This window comes from Phoca vitulina, unplaced genomic scaffold (assembly GCF_004348235.1).
Source record: "Phoca vitulina isolate PV1807 unplaced genomic scaffold, GSC_HSeal_1.0 scaffold28, whole genome shotgun sequence".
NCBI lineage: Eukaryota > Metazoa > Chordata > Mammalia > Carnivora > Phocidae > Phoca > Phoca vitulina.
This window is the reverse complement of record NW_022589731.1, coordinates 3,096,314-3,117,293: the sequence shown is the minus strand read 5'-3', so window position 1 is coordinate 3,117,293 and position 20,980 is coordinate 3,096,314. Positions and strand designations below refer to the sequence as shown.

The window sequence follows — 20,980 nt, the reverse complement described above, 5'->3', positions numbered from 1 at the left end:
ATAGCCATGATTATCCCTACTTGACAAATGAGGAAACCAAGTTACCATGGACAGGTTAAGTAACCCACCCAGGGGTGCAGAGCTCATGGCAGAGCCAAGATTCAAACCATAGTCATCTAGCAATAGGATCCACACTCTCAACAAATACGAAATTGTCAGGAGCACTCACCAATTGCTTCATAAAGGAAAGGAATGTACAAAAAATAAAAGAGAATGCCATTTCAAAAAATATGTAACATTTTACATCTCCAAGAAAGAAAGAACGTAGGGGGGATCAATGCAGTCCCCAAAATTAAAAAGTAAAATTAGCCTTATGCTACCCAGTCATTGTGCTCATTACATTACAAACCAATGAAACACTTACGTTTGGGAACATACACATTCTCCCAGTGCCCAGATCAGCATTTGGGAACTGCTGAGATCCACGACGCACAGAAAGCACTTCCACAACGTGCCCAGCAGCCGTTCGTGGTTGCCGTGGTGCTAGAAGATCATACACAAGCTGCCCAGGAGCCCACCTCTTAGAGCGTTCACACTGAGCCCTTACACACACCAGACACAGACGGGCATATAGAGCCCCACAGGCAGGCCACACGGGTGTCTGCCCATCTCTGTTTATGGCCGGCATCGGCACTCTGTTTTCTGAACCACCTGTCTCCAGCAGCCCCTCCCATCCTCCCTGACACACGAGGAGCAGGTGCAGGGATGCAGACATCCCCCCAGGAAGTCCCAGGATGAGGGGACAGCGGAGAAGCAGGCCACAGGGAGCACGCTGGGGGAGAAGCCTCCTCAACCATCCCCGACAGTTTCAGTATTCTCTGGCGAGGACAGCAAGACTTTGCGGACGGTGTCTCCCCCTCTCCTCTCACTCTCCTTCCCCTTGATTTTGAAACAGAACAAAACCCTGCAGATGGGCTTCTAGCCAGCGGATTTCACTGTGCCTTTCTGTCCCTCGGTCTGTCTGGGGAGGGAGCATCTCTGACAACATCAACTCAGCTTTGCGGTGGATGAGCACTTAATTATCTGCCAACGGAGCAGGCGAGAATTATGTTTGGTGCGGGCTACACCACCAGCGACTGGGGACGCGATAGTAAAATTCTGCCTTCCATATCTTAAAGCGGTTCTTTTGTAATTGAGCAATTCCTTTGGAACTGGGGAAGGGAGAAGTAGTTGTAGAAATGAAATGCTCAGTGGCTTTACTGGGAGGTGCCACAGAACAATGGTGAATGGTTCCGGTCCGGCTTCCGATGACGAAGGTTTAGAGGTAGGGTCGGCGAGTCTTTTCTGCAAAAGGCCAGAGAGTAACTTTCGTGGACTCTGTGGGCCACACGGTCTGTGCCATAACTACTCGGCTCTGCTGCTCTAGGGGAGCCAGAGATGACACATAAATGGATGAGTGTGGTATGTGCCAATAAAACTTGATTTGTGGATGCAGAAATTTGAGGTGCATTTCATCTCATTTTTACATGTCATGAGATGGGGTCATTCTTTCCATTTTTTTTCTAACCCCTTACATGCAGAAATACCATTCTTGGTGTGAGCCTTGCTGGGTCATCGCTTACCAAACCCTGGTTTATAACTGCAGCTCTGGCATATCCTAGCCGTAAACTCTTGGGCAAGTTTTATTGTGAAGCCTCAGTTCCTGCCTCTGTAAAACAGAAACAATAACAGCACCGGCTCATCTGGGCTTCCTGTGGCTACAGTGAAAGCAAAATGCCCTAGCGCAGGGCAGCTGGGCACATCCTCAGCGTGCTAGAAACGTGAGCTGTGACTGCCATTCCCCTCCACTCTTCAAAACTCTCTGCAGCTTCTGCCAAATCCATCCACACTACCATCAAACAGGATCAAGGTTTTTCATGTCTCTATCAACAAAGAAACATTCTAGACTTTTCATACTAACAACACTAGCCACTGAGAATTAATGGGGCCCTAAAACATGCCTCAAACCCTGGATGCACTCATTTGTCAGTTTCCCTCCTAGGTCTCAGTGCCTGGAGCTCAAGAGCTGGGGACCAGAGTGTGAGGTTATCCTGCTCTACACCATTAATCATGATATTTTTTGAGCACTGGCCAATTCTCATGAGCACAGACATTCCCCTAAGGGCGTCATGCAGTTCTTTCCCGTCATCTTCAGGAACTGAAAGATGCTGATAAGATGACGAGTTCCAAGTTTCGGAGAAGTGTTTCAGGTTTCAGAGAAGATCTGAAGAGTTGGAAGGTTAGGCAAAAAGCAAGACCACGCACCTAGTAACCAGGTGTCGCGGGGCTCCTTCCTGAACCATAGATAGCTCTTGCAAAGAACCAGTATACTGCACCCCTGGGGATCTTCTTTAAATGCAGATTCTGATTCATTAGGTCTGGCAAGGTCCTAAGAGTCTGCATTTCTAAAAAACTCTCCGATGATGCCAATGTCACTGGTCCTAGGACCAGGCTTAGAGTAGTCAGGCTCTACATGCAGTGAAAAATGTGAATTTTGCCCATTAATGACCAAAGCGATCTACAAGGGATGAATCGATGGGCCATGGTTTTCCACGGTGAAGAGCCTTTGGAGCTAGACTGCTGAAGTCCAACTCATAACTCCACCAGGTGCCAGGGTGTGTGGGCTTGGGGGCAAGTCTCTCAACCTTTCTGTGCCTCATGTTTCCCACCTGTAAAGGGGCAAGGTGACAGCTTTCATCTCAGGGGTGTGAGGATGATTAAATGAAATAATCCAGGGGTGCCTGGGTGGCTCAGTCAGTTAAGCATCTGCCTTCGGCTCAGGTCATGATCCCAGAGTCCTGGGATCCAGCCCCGCATCGGGCTCCCTGCTCGGCAGGAAGCCTGCTTCTCCCTCTCCCACTCCCCCCTGCTTGTGTTCCCTCTCTCGCAGTGTCTCTCTCTGTCAAATAAATAAATAAAATCTTTAAAAAAATAAAAAATAAATGAAATAATCCATATATAAAGCATTTAGAAGAATGCCTAACACATTGTCAATGTCCAATAAATGTAAGATAATCAGAAGATCAGGAAAAATAAAGATCCTTACCAAAGAATTATCTTAAAATGTGCTATAGGAGGTTTGTTCCTCTGTACAGCTAATGACTTGTGCTGATCCACTCAGACCTTCCTATCATTCAGGCCATTTTACAGTTAAGTAAACCAGACTTGCATCCAGTCAGTCATAAAATTAACTTAGGGAGAAAGTTCACCTTGAAAGGGCAGGACCCAGATGCCAACAAAGAACCAGCGATTTCCAGTTCAGTTCATTATTTATGTATCTGAGGGGCAGGCCCATTCCCTGGACTACTAGGCACAAGAAATAGTGAATGCATATGACAATTTCCTAAGCCACACAAACCTGAACTTCACCGAAGTATTTTTCTCACTTGGGTCATTTCAGTGTGTCACTTTGGTAGGTAGTGTGATCCCATGCATCATAACCCCCTGGAGTAATTAATTCTTCCAGTCTACATATCAAGGGAAATCTCAAGTGTTCTCATCTGTACAATGAATGTTCTGGGTAAAATAATCCAGTGTTCATGGTGTGGGGGTCAAGTTTATTTCCTTTCCCCTAAACTGTGGCTCCTCCTTAGGTGAATCACCCTCTCTTCCAGCCAGCTATCGCTCACTCACTGTGTGCTCACCACCACCCTCAAGGTCTGTGTGTGGGGAAAGCACAGAGCCCAGCACACAGGAATCATGCAATAAAGGATGACTGTGATTAGAGCAAAGTCAGGGCACCATCTTTTAAATGAACCACAGTATGACCATGTCATCTGGTTACTGGATATCAACTGGAATGCCAGGAGGCTAGTGGAATGTGGGAAGGCCAAATGGGAACTTGGCTGGGAAAATGCCCACTGCCTTTTCTGAAGTTGGACTGGTAATTTACCACTCAAGCGAGAAGCTAAGTGAGTAAGGGACTGGGAGGAAGAGGATCTACTGGTTGCTGGTCCTCAAGACCTGTCAGGAAACCTCATCTCCTACAGCAGCCCGAGTCTCATCCTCTCAGTCCATCTCAAAATTTCAGCTATGGATGAAATGCCTGGCACACTGGCATGACCATCATTTCCTGGAACACTCTGGAAGCTTCTGCCTCAAGTGCCAGTGGAGTCAGCTTTTCTGCCTCAGGCCAGGGCTTCCTCAAATGTGGGCATGGATACAACTAAAGTATCTCAATCTGCTTTCAGAAGGAGCCCAATGCCCCCGATGGGGGGCGGGGGGGCAGGCAATTTTCAACCAGTGGGGAATGGGAGTCAATGAACAATGTCCCAGTCTCCCCTCCTTTGACTAGACAATTCTGAAATAGTCTCAGTGTGGATCCTCAAAGAAATTCCAGTAGCACTGGAACTCAGATGTCCACAGGGTGACCAGCTGTCTCCCTCCCTCTACTGGCTTTTCTTCCTTCCTGGTCTTACTCTCCTGCTCCCTCACTCCAGCTTCCTGACACCACCTCCCAAACCAGTGGAACCCAAGCCATGTCTCATTCTCTGATTTGGGGAAGCCACACTGACACCCCTGACCACACCAAAGTTTTTTTCAGAGTCTTATAGCATCCTGTACAGAATCACAGCCTTGTTACACTGCACTGTGGCTGCAGAGCCCCAGGGTCCTCCAAGGCCAAGATCAAGTGGAACCCTGGAACCCCAGGTGCCCTGGCACATAGACGGCCCTCAGTAACTATTAGTTGAGTGGATACCAGCAATATATCTGCTGCCTGTGCATCAGAGGGCCAGGAGGCAAACGTTGGTCTTTTTAACAATTCAGGGAATTCCTTTTCTGTTTTAGAAAAGCTTATAAAATGAAATTAAGACAGAGACGTCAGCAGCAGGGGAGAAGACATCTTAAGAAGGTCCATCTCTGGGCGCTGGGTGGCTCAGTTGGTTAAGTGTCTGCCTTTGGCTCAGGTCATGATCCCAGAGCCCTGGGATAGAGTCCTGCATCAGGCTCCCTGCTCAGTGGGGAGTCTGCTTCTCCATGTCCATCTGCCCCTCCTCCTCCCCCTGCTTGTGCATGCACTCTCTCTCTCTCTCTCAAATAAATAAATAAAATCTTAAAAAAAAAAAAAAAGGAGGTCCATTTTCTATTACGTCCACCCATGGCTGGCCCCACAAAACACACCCCAGGTTTCTCCACCTTTTTGCTTGCCTCCTCAGAAAGAATCCAGCTTCATTCACCTCTGACTGTCCATCACCATAAACCACCTGCAGCCTCTCCTTCTCCTCCCTCCTCATCTCCTCTTTCTCTTTTGATTTTTATGCTCTGTACTTCCATCAAGGAATCACAACAAAGGACTAGATCAAAGAAATTGAAACAACTAAAGCTAATTGTGCTGCTGCTATTCCTTTAAATCTCTTTCTCCCCCAGGCCTTGAAGCTAGAGGTGGCAAACTGCCTCCTGTGGATCAAGGGTGGTTCGCAGATGTGTTTCTGGGAAGTCCATACAATGTTCTAAGGTCGCCAATATTTAAAATTCAGTATAGGAAACATAAAAATCCACATTTCAAGGTATTCTTGAAAAATTAAAGATCTGATGACATGAGAGCACAATGAACTAGGATGGGGTTAGCTGCTTCCTAGAGATGGGACCCACAGCCCCCTATGTACTGCAATCCCCAGCACTCGCTTTTGCCTCTGACGCAGAGGCCCTTGTCCATTTCATATTGCCATTTCTGATCGTGATACACAGTTTACTGTGGTCTCTCTTGTTACCTGCCTGGCCCTAAGGGTGGGTATATTTGAGCTTGCTACTCCATATTTAAACACTTAGAAAAAACAAGTCCCAACTGCTATGTCTGTTTCTTGTGTATTTAAGTGCCTCTGGCAAAAGGTTAGGGCTTCTTACTCTAATGCTATCATGCCTTATGCCATTATTTGGAATCCCATCTTGATGATGATGATGGTGATGATGATGATGATGATGATGTAATGATACTTGGGTAATGGATGGTCGTCACTTATGGCACGTATGCCTGCCTAATCCTACAGATACTATTTTGTTTTTTAAAGAAGTCATTAACACAGAGGGATTCAGAAAAGATGAGGAATAAATGCATTAAAAACAGAAAGAAGAGACCACCAGGAGGCACGTCTCAGGTATGCTTGCATTGCCCTTGCTCCCTTAAAGGGAAGAGTAGAGTGGACCGGTAGGCAAAAGAAAAGAAATCCTTCCCATCAACACCTTAGATTCCAATTCTCACAAGGATGCAGACTTCTTCATCTTACCACTGAAGCTGTAAAGTCAAGCTCAAAAACCATTTTCACCTTAACCCTGATCAAGGGGAAAACTCTGAGTGCACCCCATGAATCAGCAGGCCTTGGCACACAAAAGGGACACTGACAGTTTGCATCAAGTTTATAGATCCATAAACCCACAGTAAATACCAGACTCCTACAAAGTTAGAAGTTAGTAAAAAAAACGCAAAGGCAATAGGAAGAATAATTCCCATAACCTCTCAGAGCTCAAAGATAGAACTTAAATGGCTATGAAACATACCACTTACTGAATGACCACCATTCTTCCAACATTTAATCAGTCACTAAACAAATATCTGTGGGCAAGAAACTAGGAATGAAATGATCATCAAGACAGACACAGGCACCGCTTTTGTGAAGCTTACGGTCTAGCAGGAGTCATTAAACACATAATTACACTTATTTTGTTAATTACAAGTGAAAGGAGGGTATGAAAGAGAAGTCAAGATATGGGAACACGTACCAGGAGATCTAACCTAGGAACGGGGACCCCCCTGAAGAAATAGCATTTAAGCTAAGGCCTAAAGGTTGAGTAGGAGTTGCCCAGGCAGACAGCCTGTCCATCATTATGGAGGACTTCCTACGTGTCCTGCTACCGTATCAGGCATTGGCGTTAGAGAGAGATGAATTATCAAGTGCCTTTCCTCGAAGCACTCACAGTCTACTGGGGGTAAATAGGCTTCTATCTTATCTGCTGCAGAGAAATGATGGGGTCTCTTCATCACCCGGTAACAAATTAAATAGTCATTTAAAAAATGTTCTGATACTCAGAAAAATTCAACCAAAAATCTTCCTAATTGCAACGTGTTCTAAATGCAGAGAATTTCTCAAATAATTTTAAAAAAACAAACAAACAGATGACATTGAGAAACTGTCAAATCCCGTGGAGCACCTGGGGCTTCCCCAAGATAACAAGACATGTGGTGTGGGGACCTGCAAGCCCCAGGAGGAAACTTGCTGCAGGTGGAGGGCCACCCAACCACCCCAAAGAAAGGTTAAATGAGGGACTGAATAAAGGGGAGTGAGGCTGGATGTTAAACTCTGGAGAACTATAAAACACTGTTTTGTGGTTAATAATGCTAACAATAATAATACAGTTAATTGTGTCTGTATTAACTGATACAGATACAATAATTATATCTGTATCTGTACATACAGAACATTGTTAGAGATAACCAAGCACACTGGCAAATTTCCATATGGACTTAACACATTCAATTCTGTGGGTAAGTACTATCATCATCCCCATTTTATGGATGAGAAAACTAGGGATTAGAGAAGACAAGAAATGTCTGGGGGGGTTGATTGGGACAAGTGGCTGGACTCACTAAACAAGGGGGTTGGGCTTTAATGGCCATAAAAGGATAAAAGATGAGATGCTAGGCCTGTGTGAAGTGGGTAACTGGTACTGAGACTCCTCCACATAAAGTTAGGGACTTAACAGGGTTACACCCTCAGTGAAAAGACATGATAGAAGTCCACCCACCAGGACAGGAAGACCACAAGAAAATCTAACATCATCCCCTGGGCTTTGAGTGAGGAAAAAAAGCTTTGGCTGTCTGGAGAATTTATATTCGTGGCTCTTCCATCACAAGAGTTTGGGGTTCTAATATACATGAACTAAGTTGTCCAAGAAAACCCAAGGTGAGAATTTAATATAAAAAATTATCCTAAGCAAGTGGTATCTCCTAGGACATCTGGTAGAAACAAATGAAAGGGCGTACCCTTAACTGAACCATTCCCAAGTCCTAGAAATAAAGCTTTTCTGAAAATTAGTCCACAATCCAAAATTACAACACAAAAGGAAAAAGATCCAGCATGAATCAAAGTCAGCAGTCATAGTACACAATAGGAAAGACTGCCAAGGCCTTCAACTAACAGAATGAAGACTATAAAATAAATGTTTAAATTAATTGAAGATATAAGGGAAGGAATAAAAACATAAGAAAAAATCAAGACACTAGCAAGAAAACCAGTCATATGGGGGAAAAAAACTCTAGAAGATAAAAATAAAATCATTGAGAAGGAAATCTTGTTCAATTGACTATTAGCAGATAAACACACCTTGACAGATTTAGTGAGTAAGAAGACAAAGCTGCAAAACGTAACATAAGAGATAAAGAGAAGAAAATATCAAAGAGCCAGTAGATAAAGAAGAATGAATGAGAAAATCCAACCTATATCTGGTAAGAGTTCCAGAAAGAGTGAATAAAGAAGATAAAGAAGACACTATTTTTTTAAAACATTTATTTATTTATTTTAGAGAGAGAAAGATCATGCATGCATGTAGTGGAGAGGGACAGAGGGACAGAGGGAGAAGGAGAGAGAAACTCAAGCAGACTCCAAGTTACATGGGCCTTGATCTCACGACTGTGAGATCATGACCTGAGCCAAAATCAAGAGTCAGACACTTAACCAACGACACCAGTTAGGTGCCCCGATAAAGGAGACAAAGACAAATTCAGATTCTGATTCAGGAAACAGCAAATCCTAAGCACAGTCAGCAAAACTAAGTTCATACCAAATGCATTGTGCTGAAACTCCAGGACACCAAAGACAACTGGAAGCTCTAGCAACCAAACAGAAGCAAAGGCAGGATGCCTGAGGAGGAGCAAGAATCACGAGACTAAGAGCAGACTTCTTAATGGCATCACTAGAAGCTAACACAAAGTCCTGCCAGCTTGAAAGTACAAACAGAAAATAGAATTTCAACTTAATCTCTCGTGAATATGGCCAAAATAAAAATATTTTCAGATAAGCAAAGGAGAGTACAGCCTCTGAAAAATTTATCACTGAAATAACTATGAAAGGATGCACTTTCAAAAGGCGATGGAACCTAAATGTAAGGAATTGGGAATATGAAGAAATAGAAAACAATAGAAAACAAAAGAACTGGGGGTGCCTGTCTGGCTCAGTCGATGGAGCAGGTGACTCTTGATCTCGGGGACATGAGCTCAAGCCCCACGTTGGGTGTAGAGCTTACTTTAAAAAATTGAAAAGCAGGGACACCTGGGTGGCTCAGTCAGTTAAGCATCTGCCTTCGGCTCGGGTCATGATCCCAGGGTCCTGGGATCAAGTCCCGCACGGGGAGCCTGCTTCTCCCTCTCCCTGCTCCCCACTCATGCTCTCTCTCACTATCTATCTCTCAAATAAATAAATAAAATCTTTTTTTAAAAAATTAAAAAACAAAGAAAACAAAAGAACTGGTAAACATCTTGGTAAATCTGAATAAATATTCACTGACTCTATAAAAACCTGACTAATGCTGGCAGGACCATAGCGGGTATTTGGAGTTAAAGCATCCAGGTCCTTGTCTTGTTAAGAATAAGCATATGGATCAACTGTAGATTGGTTTAGACTTGATGTCCACTATGCGTGTTCAATATGTGAGGAAATCCTTAAGACACAGAGTGAGAATTGCATTGAGTGGTGGGACTTATTCAGAAAATAACTAGATAAACCAGGAAATGGAAAATAGGAGTCATTAGGAGAGAGAAGTAACCGGTGGAGGGCAAAAAGAGGGAATAAAGAAAACTCAATCCAACAGAAAGCAGGAACAGACCTTTTTCAAGCATTAAAATAATCAAGGTAAATAATAGAAAATAAGTAGGTAGAGGTAAACCTAAAATTATCAATAAGTACAAGTAGACTAGACATACCAATCAAAAGACAAATATATCAGATTGGATTTTTTTTTAAATTACAAGATACTCACCTAAAACATAAAGACACCAAAAGTTTAAAAGTATAGAGAACTCATGCACAAAAATCCCAGGTAGAGTTATATTAATATCAGACAATTTTGTAAGTAAAAACATTAAGGATTGAAGAAGGTTCTCACATAATATTAAGGGCACAATTCACCAGGAAGAAATAACAATTGCAACATTTTACTCACCTTATGAACATAATCTAAAATGTACTTAAAGCAAAAAAAGTGACAGAACTACAAGGAGAAATAGGTAAATCTCCAAACATTTTCTCAGTGATTACGCAGACAAAAAAAATTAAGAAATATACAGATCTGGACAACATAATTAGCAAGGTTGATCTGATGAACATCATAGAGACACCTGAAGCTTGAGAGTACATAACCCTTTCAAGCACACAGGCATCAGTTACAAAAACTGACCACCTTCATTGGTCCCAAAGCAGGTTTCAACAAATTCCAAAGAATCAGTAGAATACAGACCACTATGCAAAAAAATGAGAGATCAGTAACTAAAAGGTAACTTAAATGCATATATATTTGGGAATTTAAAGTTGTATTTTTAATTACCATAAGAGGAATAGCAGATATTTTTTAAGACTTACTCTCAAAGGAGAAATAATTCTGAAAACAGAAAATATTTAGAACTAAATGAAAATGAAAATACCATATTTCAAACCCTGTGGGGAGGAACTCAAGAAATCATTTAAAGGACGTTTTATAGCTGTAAATGCTTCTCATAGAAAAGTAGACTTAACATTAATGAGCTGAGCATCAGTCTTAAGAAGGTAGAAAAAGAGCAGAATAAATCCAAAGCCTATAGAAGGAAAGAAGTAATAAAATTAGAGCAGTCAATGAAGTACAAAACAAACTTACAACAAAATCTCCTTTTTAAAGAAAACAACGCGATAGTAACCAGAAAGGCAAGGTAATGCACTGGTAGAAAGTGTGAGCTCCGGAGGTGATGGTCTGGTTTGAGTCCCCTCTGTGCCACTTCCCAGTGGCATGGCCTTGGGACGTGACTTGGTGGCTCATAGGTGGAGTCAGAACCTAAAGCCCAGACTACTGGCCAGACCCCAGTGCCCGTGCACTGATTGGTTATCCCCACAACAGGACTTCCAAGTTGTATACTCTGATGGGAGTAGCTTCCTCCCATAAAGAAACTGGGTATTACTGCCCCCATTGAACAGATGGAGGAAACTGAGGTTTGGAGAATTTATGTAAGTCTCCCTCAAGTCATGTAATATAAGGCATTGGAGCTGATTCAAGACCAGATCTTTCTGACTCCAGAGTCTGCCCTCCTAACCACCATGCTCATCTATAAGAGAAGAGGACTATCCCCATGGGCCATTCAGCAGAGCCCTGCTCTGGAAAGCTATTTCTTATATATACCCAACCTCAGGGACAATGTCTTCTGAAGGTAAAATGTAAAAGAGAAGGTGTAAAGGCATAGAAGTCCCTTGCTCAGGCATAGAAGTTCCTGCTCTTACTAATGGTAACCCAGCAGCTAAGATCATGGGCTTTGGAGTTAGAAATAATAAGAATGGTTGCTAATATTTATTAAATGCTACGTGCCAAGCATAATACGAAGCTTTTTTCATCTTCGCAATCTCCCTTCCCACAGGTTCTGTTATTGTCCCCTAACACGGATTAAGAACCGCAGGTGCAGAGAAGTTAACGCCACGCAGCTATAAATTGGCAGAGGCAGGATGCCAACCCTGTCCACCTAACCCCGGAGCTTACATTCTTATCCACACTGCACTCCTGGAGCCCAACTTCCTCATCCACTGACTGGGGGTGACAATAGCCACCCCCACCCCCTGAGCTGTGAAGAGGAACTGAGACAAGTAAGGAAAGCCACAGCACAGTATCTGGCACGATGGCAGTAATGGTGGTGACAGCCTATACTTGCAAAGACACCGGCCTAGAAGGATGCTACCAGTCCCGATTGCTCCAGAAAAACTAAGTGCATAAAATCCACAAAAAGACGTCTTGCCTTCCAGTTCATCTCACAAATCTTCAAGAGGACAGATCATCTGTGCTCTGTGAAAGCTTATTTTCAAAATCAAAATCATAGCATTTCCCATTATAAAAAGACATAAAGAAAAGTATTTAAAAGAATCTGACAAATAAAACTGTAGAGAAGTGGGACCCAATACAGTAAGCCTAGCCTTCAACTTAATTTTCCAGAATTCTTGAAATATCAGTGATGGCAGCGTAAAACACCAATTAATCACGTTGTTTGTTCTCTGTGTGTGAGTCACTGTTGCCATCTACAGTTAAAGATGGGGCATGCCGTGCTGCCAAATAGCTGATTCTAAAGGCAGTCCTAGAGATGGTGACTCAGCTCACTGAGTCCAGAAAAGGAAAATGCTACCTGCAAGAGCAGCTCTTTCTCAACCACCTCTTCCGTCTTGCCGATGAGACGTTTCTGCAAGGTGTGAATCTTCTGTATCAGCTCAAAGGTACTGGGGTCACTGGCCTGTTCAAAGGGAACAAAATAAAGCAGCTGAGATATCATCAGTTCCAAGCCCCAAAGTCTCTGTGTAAAATAATTATTGTCGTATTAAGATGTATTGTAAACCTGCAGACCCCATACAGAGAGAATTAAAGCCAAAAAAAAAAAAAAAAGCATAACAGATTGCAATGGCCATCAAACAAGACTGAAGTTTGGCTAATGTCTTATCTATTGGCTCTAGTTAGCCAATAAGTGGAAAACGAGTGTGTTTATTCCACCGGGGGGAACAAGGATAACACTAATAATAACAATAATGATAGCTACTATGCATTATACCTTATTCTTTGCCACCATCCTGACACCATGCTAAGTGTTTTTCATACCATATCAAATTTTAGGCCCACGACAGTCCTAAGAGAAAGTGTTGGTCTTCCCCTTTTACGGAGAAGGCAACTGAGGCTCAGAGGATTAAGTCGTCCACCCACACTGGTAAGGGTCAGAGCTGGATTCAAGCCCAGATATGCCTGGCTTTAAAGCCTGCCCTTCTTCATTACTATGCTCTGAGGCTTTTCCTCCTATGCCTTCTGTTTCCAAATGAATGAGACAGGCTTCCCTAATTTATTCAAACTCAGGATTCTCCTTTGGTAATTGCCAACAAGAAGATTCATTATAGCCTATGATGGGGAAGGTTTCTAGGATGTGGACTGGCAGCAAAACACGACCATGGCATTTCGCTCTCAAATGGGGTTATCAATCCGTAAAGCTTTGAGGCACCTTCAATAACTATTTGTATACAATTCAAACAAATGCTACAGTTATAAATTGATAATCTGTCCTCTCGACATTGAGCCAAAGTTCTGCTTTCAACTGTACTGACATTTTGAATTAATCTAGCAGCTAAATATTTTCATCTGTTTCCCCAATATTTTCTAATTTTTAAATAGAAATTGACACAGAATTGGAAACTTTAAAGATCTGCTTGAAAACACATGGAATAAACTAATGCGACAGTAAATGAATTTTAAGTCTTCAGCTCTACTTCCCCAGACACATCCATATTATTGTTAGTTTAGTAAATGACACCACTCTTGGCATTTAAGAGGAATAAATGAGGGGGGAAGAAAACATTCCACTGACTTTGACTTTGCTTAAGAAATACTAAGCAGTGCCAACTGATACCCACATACTGGGACTAGATCTGGCATACATTCATCTGGCAAGACTGGACGCTGTTAAAATTCAGGCCTCATGTTTACATAACAATTTTTAATGCATTATCCTTAATGCTTTCTTCATTAAAAGGAAAAAATAGAAATGAAAACCAAACACTGATTTGGCTGATGGCTCCTTCTTATGTCATATAACTTTATCCTCCCCAAACCCTAATTGTTGGTGTAGTCGAAGCCCCTCCTGGCACCCACATGGCTGGTCACAACTCTGAGAGATGGCTGTCTTTTCCTTGACTAAACAGGGCTTGTCTCTAACTGTTATCTGCAGGGCTGGTGGTAACATCCATCAGGAAGTCATAAAATAAAATATGAGAGTTGTTATCCATCACCTACCAGTGAGATGTTGGCTGTGTCCCCAGATCCTAAGAGAAAGGGTTTGGCTAACACAATGCTAGTAGTCCTTCGAAAAAACAGCTAGTTGACAAGAGCCTTGTTTCCTGAGCCAAAGTGAAGAATGCAGAGACCAGCTGAAAGGAGCTATAGATGCCGGTGGCCAATGTGGCTGAAGGCAATCAACAATCCGAGACAGGCAGCGTTAGGATAACTGGTTGACCAAAAACTACCTAACAGGAAAAATGTCCATTGGTGAGGCCAGCTCACAACTCACCCTGGGTCTTCTTTAAACAGAAGGGATTTTGTCCAAGACTTTTTAAACAAAACCCAAGTAAACCATCTGGTTTTGGAACAACCCAATTTACATTTGATCCAGACTTACATTTTAGGTGACAATTTGCATAGCATTAAATAAAACCGAGCTTTTTCCTGTGCTTTAGGTAGGAGATCGTGCAGGGTAGGAGAAGAGATCTGGGGAGGAGAGCAAGGCTCTGCCAGGTGTTACCTCAAGCTTCCTCCATCTGTGCACGTTCATGGGGTTCTCCAATTCCTCCTCCAGGGCTCGACATCGTGTCCTCTCCTTCAAGAATTCTCTTTGCATGTGGAAAAGCTCCTGCCTGAATAAGACAAACTTTCCTTTGCTAAGAAATTCTCCACCCATTTGAAAATCATGTCTTTATGTGGTTATGGACCCACTACATCTTACATAAAAAGTTGGCATTAGGGAGACTTCTGTGAACACAGACCAGCCTCCAACCTGGGCCAGACACAGATGTTATCAATCCTTGCAGAGCGCCAACTTCAGCATTAGCTTTAATGAAAGTACCAGAGCTTCAGAATCATGATTCTGAACACCCAAGGAGTTGACAAGTATATGGAAAGAACAGGGAGGAAGCGAATTATGAGAATTTCAATATACTCTTCGATGCTTCTAAATATCTCTATATAAAGAACAATCTATCTTTTATGTTCCACCACAAAATATGGCACCTGACTGTAGGACTGTAGGACACCGAGGCTCCGGTGGTAACCTGACACCAGTTAGGGCAGTGCATTTCACCCTGACTGTGCATTGCAGTCACCTGGGGAGCTGGCAACCCACTTTGCCTGGACCGATCCCCGCAGGGATTCTGCCTTAATTGGTCAAGCATGTTACTTGGGTTTCATCGGTTGTAAAGTCCTCCTGGTAATTCTAACGTGCAGCCAGGATGGAGAAAGCCCCAGTTAAAAGTGATATTTTATTTGATGTTCCACAACTAACTACACAGATGGCTGCAAAAGTCCTGAAGACCTAGTTCTGGCTCCAACCTACTACTCCAGTCTGCAGGATTGCAGTTAACTAGTTAACTATCTAGTTAACGGGCACTGACCTACAGCCATTCACAGGACCCTGGGAGCGGGCTGCCACCCTATGGAACAAGGCGCTTTGTTGGGGGGTGGAGAAGAGGCAAACGCTCACATTGACATGGGCAAGATATTATTATCTGTCCTCATCTGCTGTGGGTGTGCAGATTACTAATACCAAGCCATCTCTTTTACTTAATTGCTTCATTTAAACCAATAATACAACTTCCCCTCATTAGCAAGACAAACCATTAGAATTAACTGCATGATGTTCACTCAACAGGGAGCTCAGCACAAGCTGCTTAGAATTAAAAGCATATTTTTAACACTTGGATTTTCTAGAGTGTTGTCAGAAGAGGAGGGCGGGAGGGAGTATTAGCCCCTGTTATTGACAGTTTATTTTGTTCTGGACTCTGTGCTAGGCACATTGTGTTTGTTTTCGTGTTTAACTACAAGTCTAAGGCTCAGAGAAGTTAAGTGATTTGCCCAAGGTCACACAGCGTGTGGATGCCAAGGCAGAGATTGGAATTCATGCCAGCTTGCCTCCAATATCTTTAGTAAGCTGTCTTCCCATTGAAGAGAAAAATAAAATCTATTATCCACAAACCAGCGATACTGACTAGGAATGGGTAGAATTTGGCCTTTTGTGTCTATAATAAAAATAACTCATGGCTGGCAAGTTTAGTGATGATCTTCAAGATCATTCAATAGCTACTTAGAATGAATCTATTTGTCTTTGAAATGTCAGTGGTGGTATCTCTGGATAGTAAACTTATGTGTGACTTTTTTAATCCCTTATTTATATTTTTTCTGCATTCTCCACATTTTCTACAGTGAGTTTGTACTACTTTCATCATCTGAAATACAAGCGACTCTAAAAAAAATAAGTATTGATCCATCCTTGATAGTGGCAACTTCCCTTGATATTCCTGAATATATTCACTGCATCTAAATATCAAAACTATCTTCTAATTCAATTCATTTAAGAAGCAGATGCAGACCGTATCCTTGTCCCAAGGTGGTCAAGGATACTGTTCATCTACAAGTCCGCGGGGAATAAGGACAGCTACGGAGACAACACCAGGCCTGTTATTTGGTTTCCTGCAATTGCCTATATAAAACATGGTGATGTTTTCCCAAAGGGGAAGTAGATCTTGTATAATGCAAGATTTAAAGCCAGAAGAAGGCCCACTAAGCTAAAGTGAAAGCTGCAGAAGATAAATCAAGAGTGAGATATAAAATTTGGCCGCCTTCTAAGGAAACAGAGTTTTCAAATAGTGATAAAATTAAATTTTTCCCTTCTTTTCATTCTGTATATAATTCCAAGAAAAAGATGTGCAAATGTTACCAGGATTAAATTTAAATATTGCTGCTCGATCGCTTGCAGCATTGCTACCTTCTTAAATTCTAAAAAGCTCATTGGGGGAGATGGTTTTCTGAATTGTAACTAGCTTGTGTCTGTGATTTGTCTTGAAATTTCTTTTTTGAAAGCCAGAATAAGTTTCTAAAAAATCTTCTGCACTCACTTATATTCCCCAGAGAGGAAACTAATTCACTTTTTTGGTGACATAGAATAGGCACAATGTAGATTCTGAATTATGGAAAAGTTGTTCTCATTATTTGCTCATAATTCCATCATATAAAAATTAATTTATACAACTTGATAAAGAACTTCCACAACCAACAAGCAATGAACATAAGGTCATTTCAGGAGCTCCCCCCAGACCGCGGTGCCCTCACATCTGAAGGGGCTCCTATTACCTGAGTTCATCGACATTAGCCACACTCCTGGCAAGAATCCCCTTTTCTCTGCGAAGTTTCTTAATCTCAAGTTTGAGAATTCTCATGTCCTCCACCCTCTGGTTGTACTGGATCTCGCCTTTATTCAGCACAGACTGTTGGATCTTGATCTTCTCGTAGAGCAAAGCCAACTCATCATTGCGCCGGACAAGCTGAGACCCGAGGATATCTCTCTCGCTGATGACCTAGAAAGATAGGGAAAGGCATGGCCATCTGGGAAACAAAAAGTCTCATTTTCATTATGGCAGCCTCTTTCATCCTGTCAAAGATCTCTCAAATGTCCATGTGTACTAGGCATCCAGTGGGCAGGGCACTAGAAAGATCCTACTAGACAGTCAACACAGCTCCTCCCATGTGTTTGCAGTCCCATCGGAAAGAGAAAGAGTACAACAAATCATCCATCATCATCATCATCATCCTATATTTCTTTGCCTGTGGGTGTTTGATTTTTTCCCAACCCATTATTTTATAAATGTTAAATTTTGAATGACTTTATGGTGGGCTAGCTCTTGCCAGTTTCCCCCACTCCTTACTGTCTTACACTGGCCAATTTCTCTTTTTTTCAACTTGCCAGATCTCTGAAAGCATTTAAGTTTCTAACTCCCTAATTATGCATTTGAGTTTCTAACTCCAGAATTATGTAATTATTCATCGCAATTACATGTGAGCAATTATATTATACTAGAATGTAAGCTCCCTGAGAACAGGGGCCTTATTTTCCCATTGGCCAGGGTAGCCCCAGTACCTAGAGGATAGTGAGTGCTTATAAATATGACTTGAATAATGAATGAATATTTCATAAGTAATCAACAGAAGATGGGCTTCTACTGCTGTTCTTCCAATAGATTGAATGCAAGAGCTTAGAGAAGAAGGAGGATTCATGAAAAGTTGAATCAAACAGTTGTGTCTGCTGATGAGGTCTGCAGGTCTGGTGAGGAGATGTTCCTACCTGGTCTAATTCCTTCTTCTGTCTCAGCCTCTCTCCATCAGCCTCAGCAATGATTCGCAGGAGTTTTCTCTCTTCCACTTCCTGCTTTTCAATGAAGTGTTTGGTCTCCAGAGCTTGTTGTCTTAGCTTCTGCAGCTCGGCCTGACAAAGAATGAAAGACACAGAGAGATTTCACTCTGTGGCAGTACAAACCTGGACTGCAGGGCCCAGATTTAGATGCACAGTTGTTCTTCTTACACTTTCCTCTGATGTTTCGTTTAACATGGTTTGATCAAGCAAAACAAGCTTCTCACACACACACACACATGCACATGCACAGGCCTGTAAAGAAACAGCAGTGCACATTACAGTGGTCATGTTTATTCTATGAGTTGTGCCCTTGTGGGATTTCCATCATTTTTCTATATACATGTAGCAGAGGCTTCATTGGTATTCAGCAGCTCTTCTCTTACCAGCTAAACAAGGTGAGAATTCACAAAGAATAGTGCAGAGGAGGATGTAGGGGTAAGGACGGGGGAGGGCCTTTGTATGCACCAGCTCCTGTAATGGTCCTAATACCACCAGCACGTCAACTACAAAGATAAAGCCTGTTGCAAGCAAAAATTAAATTAACAAAGATAACAACCAAGTGTCTATCTTACAAAATGTCTCGATGGAACAGAAGAGATGTCGTGGTATAAAAGGATATATAGATCCTATTCCTCAGATGCTTCCACTCTAGATGAGAAGATAAGATATACAAGTATTATGTGACTATTAACAAGGCCAGACAGTGATTTTTCAGTATCTTTATTAGCACACGGACAGGGAATTGATGTTACAGGAGGTCAGAGGACTATGGTTGTCAGGGAAGCTTCCTGGGAGAGCTCAGATCTTGAGGCTCTTGAGGTTACATGGAAATTGTAAAGACAGGGTGCCATGGACTGGTCAGTTTCAGAAGGAAAATACCTCTCATCAAAGGACACATTCCCTCCAATTCCACAAGTATGTTTGTGACCTACAGTATCTCAGGCATGATACCAGGACTTTTAGCTACTCTCATCCCCGTTTTACAAATTCAGTGTATAGGAGACAAAGAACAGCAAATTCGTTTGCCCAAGGTCACACAGCTAGTAAGGAACAGACTTTAGATGGCAACCCAGATCTTTTGATTCCAAAGCCTGTGCCCCCGCTGTTGCCACCACCCAACTGTTCCAGGTGAAATACAAAAAAGTAAGACTTGAAAGATTCATCGTCCACTAGAAATGACAAATATAACCAACCACATCACAGTGTGGAAATGCTATCTACTGTGGGAAAAAGGACAAGGGAGTACCCAGGGATGAGTTTCTAATTCCTGCCTGCCTGAGGGTTAGAGGGAAGAACCAGCGAGAGCCTTGGCAACTGACAGATATTTCCTAAGAGCAGAGGCTTGTGTTGGGGTAAGGCATGAGACAGTCAAGCGTGCAAACTGTGAAGTATGTGCACCACATAGCCTAGCATCCGGTGCGGCTGGATTCTTAGAGTGTGGGCTAGGGAATAGCAGGAGCTAAAGCTGAGCCAGACTGGGAAAGGTTTATGTGCCACACACTGTACAGAGTATGCAATGAGGAGCCTTAGAGGTATTCACATTAAAGGAAAGAAGAGCGTGTCTTTGAGAGGTTCCATGCCCACATGGGAAGGACAGGTTTTTATCACAGACCAGGTCAGCAGAAAAAGAAACAAATGAGAGGAGAGCTCTGATTTCACCCACACCTGGAAACACAAGGGAGATGACAAGATGGTATTAAGGCTCCAACTTTTCAATGGCTTGCAGGTTAGCAAGTGACAGTAAAAAAGTAATACATGTTTCCTTCAAGGAAGTATTGGGACCCCCACCCACCCACCCAGAAAGTTGACCAGGATGATAGAAAACCTCATATTTGCAAGTGCCTCTGACCCAACCCAACTCAAGTTGGGTTGGACTCATGAAGACCAAGAGCCATTAATTCCATACCTCAAGCTTGTCCAAACAGTAGAAGATACTGCACACCTAGTAACAGACGTGTACTGCCACAGACTAAATGCATCTGGCTACTGTGAAACCAAAGGGTTCTTTAATGACATTTGGTTAGTTCACTCATGAAATATGTTTTGGTTCAGGGATAAGCAAAAGGAAAGACTTAGTGAGAAAAGATCTGGTCTAGTATTTACCACTTTGGGGGATTGCCGGTTCAGAAAGAGAGCAAAGAACCAGCCTTTCTATTTCTATCATCAGTTAAGGTGACAGTGAAGACAGCCATAAAATACCTGTGTGGTTCACGTTTTCTTTAATAAAACTTTTATTTTCCCAGATGTGCAACATTCACTTCCCTGTTCCTAAGTGCCAAGAGCTGATCAGAATCCATCAGCAGAACAAAATGAAACCCCTGTTATATTAAAATGCAATCAACAGTGTGTAAAAGTATCTGTCTGAAATGTAAAACCATTCACGCGTTTGGCATTGCTGTGTGTATGTGGATTTTTCATAACATATCAAAATTCTGAGTGGTCTCCTTATGTCATAAATTTATGGGCTGTAAACAAGATGTTTAGACATCTTAGGCATTAGACTATGGCAGCAAATGTTAACATCAACAAAATACCTTGAGTCTAATGCATTTAACAGCTATAAATCTGAGCTCTCTCACCCAGGAGAGATGGTAACTGCTGTGCGCCCAAAAGCCCATCAAGCAATGTTCTAGGTGGGACCTGAGGTATCCTTATCTCTCAAAGCGTTCAAAGGGTGGTATGAAGTTGTAATACACTCACAGGACACACACTTTAGTCACTGCCTCCACAATTAGTTTTGTGATAGGTGTTACAGAATATATATCATCCAATTTGGCTGCAGGTATACATCCTATCTCAAGAACCATACGCGCAGGTGTTTCACCCATTCGTACATGATCCCGACATTTACTGGGT

The 20,980-nt window shown here is 42.5% G+C and overlaps 1 protein-coding gene across 1 annotated transcript in view; it reads right to left on the bottom strand.

Moving 5' to 3' along the window:
• The window catches only part of CFAP58 (cilia and flagella associated protein 58), an 89,975-nt gene that overhangs the window by 31,036 nt on the left and 37,959 nt on the right, over positions 1–20,980 (bottom strand). The window contains exons 12-15 of the mRNA XM_032423374.1: positions 18,056–18,196; positions 17,068–17,291; positions 14,468–14,579; positions 12,320–12,424 (exon numbers count right to left, since the gene is read on the bottom strand). Of these exons, the coding sequence (XP_032279265.1) occupies positions 12,320–12,424; positions 14,468–14,579; positions 17,068–17,291; positions 18,056–18,196 (582 nt within the window). The remainder of the gene's footprint in view (positions 1–12,319; positions 12,425–14,467; positions 14,580–17,067; positions 17,292–18,055; positions 18,197–20,980) is intronic.